Genomic DNA, 12426 nt, shown 5'->3' with positions numbered 1-12426 from the left:
AACGTAACTAACAAATGTTGGGAGAGGAAGTCTTTGTGCTTTATACAGAATTGCGATGGCTTTTGAGATGTTAGATTTAACATAATTAATATGAGTTTTTCATCTTAATTCATCATCAATAAAAACTCCAAGAAATTTGGTTTCAGTTACAATTTCAATTTCAACATCATTTAATAATAAATTTCTACTTAAATTCCTGGGATTATTTTCAAATATAATACACTTTGTTATACCAAGATGAAGCGACAATTTGTTTGAATCAAACCATTGTTTGAAATTCAGCAGTTCCCTCTCCATCATGTCCAAGAGCTGTCCCAAATGATCCCCACTACAAAACACAGTTGTATCACTGGCAAGCAAAATGCAACTCACAGACTTAGAAACCAAACACATATCATCAATATATAACAGAAACAACAACAGACCAAGGACTGAACCCTGGGACATCCCACTTGTAATCTTCAAAAATTCAGAATTTACCCCACCAATATGGGCACACTGATACAGATAACAAATGCACACAAACTGTGCTGAGATGTGAACAGCTTAATGCTAACTTTAACATTGAAAAGGCCATAGACATGCTAATGCGTTAGCATCGGTCCCATTTTTAAGTTTTTAAATTATAAAATACATCTATCAACTGTTTTACAAGACCATAACAGGTTGGTTTAATATATATACAACCCCTGGCAAAAATTATGGAATCACCGGCCTCAGAGGATGTTCATTCAGTTGTTTAATTTTGTAGAAAAAAAGCAGATCACAGACATGACACAAAACTAAAGTCATTTCAAATGGCAACTTTCTGGCTTTAAGAAACACTATAAGAAATCAAGAAAAAAAAAGATTGTGGCAGTCAGTAACAGTTACTTTTTTAGACCAAGCAGAGGAAAAAAATATGGAATCACTCAATTCTGAGGAAAAAATTATGGAATCACCCTGTAAATTTTCATCCCCCAAATTAACACCTGCATCAAATCAGATCTGCTTGTTGACATTGACCCTATGCCATGACATTGACCCTATGTGTCTTTTTGCAAGGAATGTTTTTGCAGTTTTTGCTCTATGGCAAGATGCATTATCATCTTGAAAAATGATTTCATCATCCCCAAACATCCTTTCAATTGTCCAAAATATCAACATAAACTTGTGCATTTATTGATGATGTAATGACAGCCATCTCCCCAGTGCCTTTACCTGACATGCAGCCCCATATCATCAATGACTGTGGAAATTTACATGTTCTCTTCAGGCAGTCATCTTTATAAATCTCATTGGAAAGGCACCAAACAAAAGTTCCAGCATCATCACCTTGCCATCATCGAATGCAGATTCGAGATTCATCGCTGAATATGACTTTCATCCAGTCATCCACAGTCCACAATTGCTTTTCCTTAGCCCATTGTAACCTTGTTTTTTTCTGTTTAGGTGTTAATGATGCCTTTCGTTTAGCTTTTCTGTATGTAAATCCCATTTCCTTTAGGCGGTTTCTTACAGTTCGGTCACAGACGTTGACTCCAGTCTCCTCCCATTCGTTCCTCATTTGTTTTGTTGTAAATTTTTTGATTTTCGAGACATATTGCTTTAGGTTTTCTGTCTTGACGCTTTGATGTCTTCCTTGGTCTACCAGTATGTTTGCCTTTAACAACCTTCCCATGTTGTTTGTATTTGGTCCAGAGTTTAGACACAGCTGACTGTGAACAACCAACATCTTTTGCAACATTGCGTGATGATTTACTCTCTTTTAAGAGTTTGATAATCCTCTCATTTGTTTCAATTGACATCTCTTGGGTTGGACCCATGATTCATGTCAGTCCACTTGGTGCAACAGCTCTCCAAGGTGTGTTCACTCCTTTTTTAGATGCAGACTAACGAGCAGATCTGATATGATGCAGGTGTTAATTTGGGGGATGAAAATTTACAGGGTGATTCCATAATTTTTTCCTCAGAATTGAGTGATTCCATATTTTTTTCCTCTGCTTGGTCTAAAAAAGTAACCGTTACTGACTGCCACAATCTTTTTTTTCTTGATTTCTTATAGTGTTTCTTAAAGCCAGAAAGTTGCCATTTGAAATGACTTTAGTTTTGTGTCATGTCTGTGATCTGCTTTTTTTCTACAAACAAACATTAAACAACTGAATGAACATCCTCTGAGGCTGGTGATTCCATAATTTTTGCCAGGGGTTGTATATATATATATATATTACTCACAGACATTTGCTCTTTAGGGTTTTAGAGGGGAAAAATTAAGATAAAGCGAAATAATACAACAAACCATTGAAGCAGGGAGTCGGATCAATGCTTCATTGGTTCAAAGCAAAGTCACACCCCGCTCTACAGTACTTGGGGAGTGTCTGCCAATGTTCTCACGAAGACAGGGAGGAGAAGGACCATGGCTCACGGCAAGCAGTAAACAGAGCGGAGAGGAAGGAAAATTCACACAGTCCCTTCCTCCACAGTGCGGCGCCATACACGCAGACATTGCTGCTTTGATTAGCGCAGAATGGGATGTTGCTTTGATAGTGAGATGATCATATTTCAGCCCCAAAACAAGCATGCCACCATGTGCGCACGCGTATGTGTGGTTAAATTTTCCAAATGACGGAAATCCGTTGTGGTGACTGAGAACTTTAACCTATAATCTAGTGTCATGTTCCTTTGACTGTCTACCCTTCTGCAGCGTCAGCACCCTAAGATGAGAGGCAATGTCGGGAGCTCTGGCCCCAGGAATACATTTAACCTCAGCCAGTGCCTGTATCTGACCTTGCGGGTGATAGAATCCCCTATCACTAAAGCCTGGCGTTTCAGCCTGGTGGTAGGAGTGGAAGTCACCCGTGGGCTCAATGAACTAACAACAGGCATATCCAAGGCTGAAAAACAGTCCACAGTTTGCAGTGGTGAGTGTGATCGGGGTACCGCAACCGGGCACCAAGCCCACGTGACTTCCTCCACCTGACCATGGTCCAAAAGCCATCATCCACAGCCGGCATTTCTAGGCTGATGCAGAAAACAAATGCACACAAACTGTGCTGACATGTGAACAGGTTAATGCTAACTAACATTGAAAACTCCATAGACATGCTAACGTGTTAGCATCGGTCCCGTTTTTAAGTTATAAAATACATCTATCAACTGTTTTACAAGACCAAAACTAATGGGCACACTAGCCATCCCAATACTAACCTCATCTGGACTGCTCATAACATCCAATTCCACTGAACTGAAGCTGTTCTAGTTTACGGACATGACTCTCTAAAAGAGCCACCCTATCTGCCAGCATCTTTCAGGATTAATGTAAAGTGTAAAGTAGTGTACTTTGTGCACCAGAACGTACAAGAGTGTAGCCAAGCTAACACAATGCTACGCAGTCCAAAGATTCACACAGGAGTAAAATAATGAGCTACAATTTACAGCAGATCCACTGAAAAACTAACAGAAGTATTAGAATGGTACCAGTAATAAAAGAAACAATTACAAAAAAGTGCAGCTGACCTAGCGCAAGCTAACCACTCATGAAACGTTAATCCACTCCTAAGATTCACCACAAGAGAAATTTAGTTAAATAAGATTCACAATAGATGCACTTAAAAAATAGGCCAAGTATAACTTGAATTATGATTAACAATTTACGCAGGTTTTTTGGGGGGATAATATTCTCATATTAGCTGCACGATTTGCAGACGGAGCAAAAACTACTCATTTCCTGATTCAGCTGGAGGAGCGAAAGGGCTGGAATGAAATATGACTTCATCAACTGCAGCAGGAGAGAGGGGTGTTACCACTGGTGGAAAACCCAGGACCTAACCAGTCACAATCACCAACTTCACATGGGTTTGATGACAACACACAGACCCCACTTGGATGTGTGTGTGTGTGCATACATGCGCATTTTGCAAACGGGACTTCTGTGTGTGTGTCTCTCTCTCTCTGTGACAGCAAACAAATAAAGAAAATACACAAATTTTTCTTTATCACTGGTGTAAAATATATTACCAAATAAACAGTGATCCCAATCCATGTAATTTGGTTGCTGAGTGAAGGGAAATTGTGGTTTCATGTGGAATGAAAAGGAGAAAGCGATCAGTTTTGAAAGTTGTGTGTTATTTGCCGTACCTGGAGTGTGTTTTAGTGTGTGGTTAGTGTGTGGTGCATTTATTTTATTTATTTAGTGCATCAAAATAATCAGGCATCTGGAACAGTACGTCAAGTCTCTCTCTTTTTTTGAACTGCATGAAGACAATCAAAGCGCGGCCCAGAGCGTGATCAGTCTGATGATGAAGTGGACATTATTGTTCTGCTCTGTGCGCCCAGATCAGCTCAATGGCTTGGACTGCACTCTTCTTGTTCCATATTCTCCAGGATTCATATATGCTTTTGCATATGCTTTTGTCCAGGAGCAGAGCAGGGTGGAGACACACACTGCCCCAGCAGTCAGCAGGCTCCAGGTGCGGAGAACACAGGAGTTCAGGTCGAGAGTTCCCCCGCACCCCAAAGTCCAAAACACCTTTTTCTGTTTTTTTTTTTTTTTTTTTTTTGGCCACTAACACAGCCAGGACAGTCTGTACCAATACAAATCAAAGATGCTATAAAAACAAGGAATTAGGGGACATACACATAGATATTGAGGTGGAATAGCTGTACAAATTCTTGGAGCTTCTGATGTGCATTGAATAGGAATTGTTTTTCTGAGTGGCACAAATATAATTTCTGTGGCATTTTATTGCATGTAAATAGCCTCAAAAACGGCTGAAGCATTTCCTGCATTTTGATGTGAATTGTTGTATATAACTTTGTTTGTTACATTTTTTACATATATTTTTGAAATTTACAATTTCTATTTACATTATATAAATTATATTATTATTATATTATATTAAATTATATTTAAAATGGTTCATTAAACATATTTCAGGTTTTCACAGTAAAAAAAAAACTTTTTCTGATTCGAATTTTAGGTTTTCGAGTGAATATTGGGTCACTGTTAATGCAGTATGTCAGAATGAAAGAAAAACTGTCAAGTCACACAGGTGAGGTTGTGCTGAAAGAAATGACACCAAACAAGGCCAGATAAACAGTTTTTTAAGTTAAATTATGAAGGCAAAACCAAAGTAATCAAAAACACCCAAAAATAAATGTCCAAAGTTCTTTATGTTAAACAAGCAATCATGTCATCGGAAACAACAGGTAAATTATGCTTTTAATTTACAGATGACGATTTCTAAAGAATCTTTTATTTATTTAATTAATTTTTTACTATTTTCATTACATGCGTTCTAATGTAAGAAACGTTTTTTTTACAGTAATCAGAACTTAATTGTGAGGTTAAAAATCACTTGCAAGGATTTTCTTCAGAAAACTGCTGTGTATAAATTAGCAGTTCTGTGATGCATTTCTGCCACTGTAGTCCTCCGTGTTTTGGCCTGATGCCTCATTTCCATTGGACAGTGCAAAGCTACGTCACAGTGGCACAAGTTGGATTGGGTTGAACTTTCACTGTGGCAGCCTGAGTAATGCGTGCTCCAGGCACAGCGTCAGGTCAGCTCGCGCCGCGTCAAAAGTGCAAAGCGTCTCATTGAAAATAATACATTTTACAGCGATCTGTGACATGTTTGATGCCCTGAGCGCATGCAGTGCAAAAGGCCCTTATGAATCACTATTCAGATGTACATCAATGATTATGTTTCCATCCCTAGCACCTCGTGTGGCAGATGTTCCTCACATAATCTGACACTGCTACGAATATGTACAAAAGAAATGGACCTATACTTGCAAACAGAGAAAAGGTGAGTTGGACGTAATTATTCAACAAGAACAGCAGCAATTGTGTGTGACGTTGACAAAAGAGTAGTGTCTGCATTTCAAGAGAGACATTAACCTGTTTAACCTGTCTTAAGCCAGTGTTCTGTGGCCTATATTATGTCCCAGTTGGTTACACTGGTTGATGCTCATTCCTTCAAGTCAAGAACGATAAATGCAGACGATGTCCTGCAGAGTGAAGGTGACTACAGAGAGAACAAAGGCTCGGAGCTGAGGAGGAAGCAGTCAAACACCAGCATGTTCATGTCTTGTGTGTCTGCAGAGCGTCAGGCTGGAACACTTACCGACATTGATGCATGGTCATTGTTGTTACTCTGAGCAGAGACACCCCCAAACCCACCACAGAGGGACAGAGCAAAGGGAAAGGACAGGAAAAAAAAAGTGGCAACAATAAATGGACAGGAGGAGGTAAATCTGGCAAAGTCATAAAATTAGCATTCAAACAGATCAGTTTTAGGACAGTTCATCAAAGAGGCATGGATGGCAAGACAAGCAGCCCTGAAAACACAAATTAAAGGACATGTCACACATTTTTTTAATGTCTCACTCAGTAATTCTTGGCGTGTGACGTACATACGAGGTCTGTTAGAAAAGTATCGTAGCTTTTTATTTTTTGCAAAAACCATATGGATTTGAATCACGTGTGATTGCATCAGCCAAGCTTGAACCTTCGTGTGCATGCGTGAGTTTTTTCATGTCTGTTGGTTGCGTCATTCACCTGTGAGCAGTCTTTGTGTGAGCAGTGGTCCACCCCTCTCGTCGGATTTTTATTGCGAATAAATGTCTGAACGATTTGGAGCTTTGCTGCATCAAATGTTTCCAGAAACTGTGAGAGACCTCTAGGTGGACACTATTCTGAAAATTCAGATGGCTTTCAGCGACGATTTTATGGGGATTACACAGATTAAGGAGTGCTCCAGCCGGTTTAAAGACCACCCACAGCGGCTGAGAGCGCGGCGCACTCCGAGCGCCGATCGACAGGCTGAAACCCCGCTGAAACAACCAGATCATTTCCAACGTGAAGGTTTTGTTGATCCGGGACGTCGGATCAACAAAACGTCTAACAGACCTCGTATTAGCAAAACAGAAACATCCCAATGGCTGACAGGCAGACTAAAACAAACTTGCTCTGTCTGAAAGTGATGGCTTGGATTTACAGAGGAGACGACACACACTTCACCCCGAAAACTCTAACTTTTTCAGAGTCTGTTGGATTTTGGAACCTAAAGTGTTGTGATGCTGCTGCTTGTGTCACAGGATGCTGAGTTACTGCTGCTGTGATCATGGATGTACCTGGACATGCAGATGTATGTTTCATATTGTAAAAACTCAGAAGACACTATTTTTTAGGAGATAATGAACTCTCTATCGAAGGTGCCACAATCATGACATAATTTGGCTGAAGGCAGGGCTGCGATTGGACATTATGTGCATCCGCTCAGAACCTGAGGGGAAGTGGAGCTGGATATTATTCTCTGACCGTCTATCTGTACCTGAGGACTAGTGGAACTTGAAAATGATCTCTGGCTGTCGATCCGAATGAGGACTAGTCGACCCTCTCCTTGGCTGGCAATTGCATGTGTGGGGGCTTCATTGATGTTGTGGACTTTTTATTTGGAAATCTTCAGGGTGAGTGGCATGTTTCTTTCATCTTTTCCTTTGTGCTCCTTTCAGTGGAGCTTTCAATGAAAGTCAAATTTTTATTTTACTTTGAGAGAGTCTGTGGGTGTGTGTGTGTGTGCAGCAACTGTTTTAACATGCAGCTCAGCTTGTTTATTGCTGCTGTGAACATGGATGTGAAATATCACAGATCCGATCACAACTGTTCAATCATCCATGTTCATAAATGGAGAGTATTGAAAAGGACCCCCGATTTACACAGACCTCTGGTTGAATCTGAACAATATATAAGCAGTATTAAGCTTATAGACTCTCCAAAATGTCATAAATGGTAAATGGACTGCATTTATATAGCGCTTTTCCATCTGCATCAGATGCTCAAAACGCTTTACAATTATGCCTCACATTCACCCTGATGTCAGGGTGCTGCCATACAAGGCGCTCACTACACAAAGGGAGCAATAGGGGATTAAAGACCTTGCCCAAGGGCCCTTAGTGATTTTCCAGTCAGGTGGGGATTTGAACCAAGGATCTTCTGGTCTCAAGCCCAACACCTTAACCACTAGACCATCACCTCAAAACTGTCAATCTCTAAAGAACTTTTTTTTTTTTTTAAAGAATTAATGTTGAATAATCTCTTAAAAACAACAAATAAAACAGCTGACGTGGGTGTTAAAACAGCTGTTACACCATTTTAACCCCCGTGTCATTTCATTTAATTTTATTTATATAGTGCCAAATCACAACAAAGTTGCCTCAAGGTGCTTCACACAAGTAAGGTCTAACCTTGTGAGCTGTTTTATTGCCTTTGTACATGGGCGTGGAATGTGTGACATTGTTTTTTCACAGGCAACATGATGATACAGATATATACACAGACACATATATTCACAGTACATACAACACTTCTAAGTGTTTTGTCTTGATTTTAACAGGCTGCGTTTCTGACTAATGGCCGTGCGGCTGCACTAAACCTTCTCACAGCTGCTGCTTTTACCGTGGTTGCATGAAAATGAACAGTTTTCACTTAAAAACGAGTCGTCAGAACACAACATCACACTTACGGAAACTTTGGAATTAATCTCTGCCTCAGTTCTTAACATTAGCAGCTACATCCCATTGAAGCGCATGCTGAGGCGGTTCTAGTAGTGACGTCACCGCTGTCGGAAACACCCTAGTACTCACAAGTAGTTTGTTTTCGGATGTCTCTGTAGCAGTTTGTTGTGAATGCCGTATACTTTGAAACCCGCACTAAGTGCACAAAGTAATCCCGGTGGATCATTGGATGGTCATTAACAGCCTGAATCTAAGCTGTTATGATTTCAGTGGGACATGTCCTTTAAAGAAAAACAGAATCATTCAGGATGACAAAGAGAGTACAGACAAGAGCAAGTAAATGGACAAATAGAGAGAAAGAGATGGGAGCCAACTTCAGTCTTTGGAATCAGTAACACAACGAAGCTCATCACATCGAACTTCTGAAGAACGTTTGTGACAATGTTGCCAACAAACATCTTCAGAAAGAAGGACAAGAGATGTATTTCTATTCTGCTTTTCCATCGACTGAAGCTCAAAATGCTTTACAGCGATGCTTCACATTTATGACCCAGGTGAGGTCAGGACCCTGTTTAACAACAGGTGGACTGAGACATCGTAAAATAACGACCTGATTTAATGAGATCCCAGATAATGAGTGTTGCATTGTATATTGGGGCAGAGACAGTTTTGTGGCTGATTTACAAAGGCCCCGTCCACATGGAGACAGGTTTAGGTGCATCTGTGTGGACAAGTCCTGAGAGTGACTGAGGAATTGACAGCAGGCGGTAGTGTGACACAGACAGCAGTACGTAAATGAAGATTTTGTATGTGGTCATGACTGTAAACACAAAATGAAATTAAATCAGCTGCTATGGGAAATTAAATCAGCTGTTATGGGATGCAGGTAGGGCAGTCACAATTACTACAATATTCGCCAATCGCGATTATTTTTCATTTTCACGATTACCGTGAATTATTTATTTTATCCACAAAGCATAAAACAACTCAGAATCTGACGTCATTGTGCTGCAGCCTCGCTCACTCTTGTTTCGCTCTTGTCTTAAGGCAGGACATTAACATGGAGGGTGAAGAGCGATCCGTCCTGCCGTTTGGATAAGACGGCCGAATTAAACAGTGGCCATCTTCTTCAAAGCCGTCTAAAATGCGGAGTTTACCGAAGGAGCTGTCGGTGTGTGTGTGTGTGTGCGCGCGCGCAGTCAACAGGCTGCGAGGGAGGGGTGGGGGAGGGAGATTCCTGTATGGAGGCACGACACGTTACAGTCTCCTGAGAACCATGAGTGCACAGCGAGCGCGGAGCAGAGAGAGGATTTTAACCCGAGTGAACAAAAAAACAAAACGTGAAGCTGCCTTTACTTCACTCTGAACATTCTCTCCCGGTGTGATTCTGCCTTTACCGTCCTGTTCACACCATGTGCGTGTTGTGTATTGAATTTATGAGATAATGAGATGAAATAAATGGTCAAATATCTTTAAAAACATATTTAAAAAATGAGAATATATGAATGAACTGAGAAAAAATTACGCATACCCGGGTTTAAAAAAACCCTGATGTGGAGAAACTGTGGTTCAGACGCACAGATCACAAAAAGCAGGTGAGAACTCTGAACTTAACAGCTGTTATTTTCCAAAGGTCTTTATTTGTTCAATCTTGAGCTTAATGTAGTGTTTAAGCACAAAATGTGACTGATGAGGAGAAACAATTTCAGAAATGCAACAGAAATAACCACAAATCAGAAAAAGTTGGGACTGTATGTAAAATGAAGCTAAAAATAAAAATGTTGCACTATTCCCAGTTTCTCCACTCACAGAAGCCAAACGTTCTTCCAGAGTTGTGTAATTATACTACGATAGTAGAATATAAAGAAGGGAAAAAAGACAAAAAACAGACAATATATTCATCAATCGCAATTATTTGTCTGACAATTAATCGTCTCCAGAAATTCCTAATCGTGACAGCCCTAGATTCAGGTGCCTACAATATACATGAAGACAAGTCAGTCCTGGAACAGCAGTGTCATTATTCGTGGTTGCTTTGTCCAGAAGGTTGTAGGAGGCATATGAAGACTCACAGACACATGTGTAGGGTTAAGAAAAGGGCTTTATCTGGTACGCTGGCAACAGGTTCGGTACACAGGATATCATTCAACGGAGCGGAGGTAACAGTAACAAGAAGGTAACAAGACAGAATCCAAAAAAACAAGCAAGGTTCAAAATACATGGTGTCACAGAGTACACAGGGCTGAGGCAGAGGCAAAGTCAAAAAACGAGCAGAGTTCAGGGATTAGACGAGGCGGAGATCGGTTAACACAAGCAAGGTCAGAAATACAACAAAACAGGACTACGGCGTGAGGCTGGAAAGTGAGAAAAAAAAAAATCAACAATCTGGTGAGGGACTGTGAGGACTTAAATACTAGTGGAATAATCAGGGTGTGAAATGAGGAACAGGTGTGCAGAAGGTGCTGGAAGGGGAGTGACTGAGAAACACAAAAGCAGGTGCAAGAGCAAAGCAAACCAAAGCAAGAGAATTAAGTGACACAAAAACCCAGTGGTGAAAACTTAAAGTGCCAAAAGGAAGATGAGACCCAAAGACCAACAATTAAATGTGAATAAAACAAAAGGGGAAAACTACGCAATAAGGTGACAAACACCAAAAGAAGACAACAAGAAAAAGAAAAGACTATAACCAAAACTAGAATGGAACAGACTATGGCTGAAGTATAAATGTAATCTATCATTAAGCAACAAGAAAAACAGAAGAAATACTAAGGTGATCGCCAGCCACTAGCCCTAATCTTCACTAAAAGACCCAGACTTTAGATGAAGTTGAGGGCGCGACCTGTTCTGTTTACTAATAAAATAAATTTAAAAGGGTAGAAAGCATAGTAACCATACTATACCAGTATGCCAGCCATACGAAAGGGAAAATAAGTGCGACTTCAGTCTGGACTTGAAAGTCTCTACAGAATCTGACTGTTTTATTGACGCAGGGAGATCATTCCACAGAACAGGGGCACGAAAAGAGAAAGCTCTGTGACATTGCACTTTTTATTCACCCTTGGGACACAAAGTAGTCCTGCACCCTGAGAATGCAGAGCCCGGGCCAGTATGTAGGGTTTAATTAGGTCAACTAAGTAGGGAGGTCCTAGTCTGTGAATAATTTTATAGGTTAGTAACAGAACCTTAAAATCTGATCTCACAGGGACAGGAAGCTATTGAAGAGATGACAAAATGTGCGTGATGTGGTCAAACTTTCTGCTTCATGTCAAAAGTCTGGCAGCGGCATTTTGAACCAATTGGAAACCGCTAATGCTGGACTGCTGTAATCCAGAAAATAGAACATTGTAGTAGTCCAATCTAGAAGAGAAACACATGAATCAGGGTCTCAGCATCAGCGATAGACAGGATGGGATGAATCTTCACTATATCTCGCAGGTAGACGAAAGCAGTCCTCATAATATCTCTTATGTGGAGGTCAAAGGACAATGTAGGTGTCATGATTTCCCCCAGATCCTGGTTTTAACTGTCTTTTAATCAGTGTCATGTGTTAGTTTCTCCACCAGATGGCACCCTCTGTTATTTTTCACACCTGGATCAGATATGTGACTGATTATGGTTAGACTAATTAAACCCTGATCTTCTGTTCAGTTGTTGCCAGATACTTCCAGATGCTTCTCTAAGCTCTCAAAGCCTTGCCAGATACTTGCATTGCAGTTTGCATTGCATGTTCCTTGAGATTGCTTGAGATCCCATGACCTGGTTCTTCACGGACTCTTCCACGATCCAAGACCCAGGCCGTTTCCAGGAGGACCAAGCCTGACTGCCTCTCTGACATTGACCGCGTCTATCTGCCACTCCCATGCGCTTAAGACGTCGGAGCTTCCCGCAGCTAAATTTCAGGTAACCTGCCCAACTCTCTAATTCCCGTAT

At 40.6% G+C, this 12426-nt stretch overlaps 1 protein-coding gene across 2 annotated transcripts in view; it reads right to left on the bottom strand.

The window, feature by feature from the left end:
- LOC117530877 (exocyst complex component 6-like) overlaps positions 1 to 12426 on the bottom strand; it is a 182699-nt gene that overhangs the window by 50803 nt on the left and 119470 nt on the right. Inside the window, exon 20 of one of the 2 annotated variants that reach the window (XM_034193823.1) lies at positions 6105 to 6134. The exons of the other annotated variant lie outside the window; for it this stretch is intronic. Coding sequence (XP_034049714.1) covers positions 6105 to 6134 — 30 coding nt within the window. The remainder of the gene's footprint in view (positions 1 to 6104; positions 6135 to 12426) is intronic. 2 annotated transcript variants of the gene reach the window in all.

The sequence above is a fragment of the Thalassophryne amazonica genome, chromosome 18 (genome assembly GCF_902500255.1).
Source record: "Thalassophryne amazonica chromosome 18, fThaAma1.1, whole genome shotgun sequence".
Classification (NCBI taxonomy): domain Eukaryota; kingdom Metazoa; phylum Chordata; class Actinopteri; order Batrachoidiformes; family Batrachoididae; genus Thalassophryne; species Thalassophryne amazonica.
The sequence above is the reverse complement of the archived record's forward strand: the minus strand, read 5'-3'. Positions and strand labels throughout refer to the sequence as shown.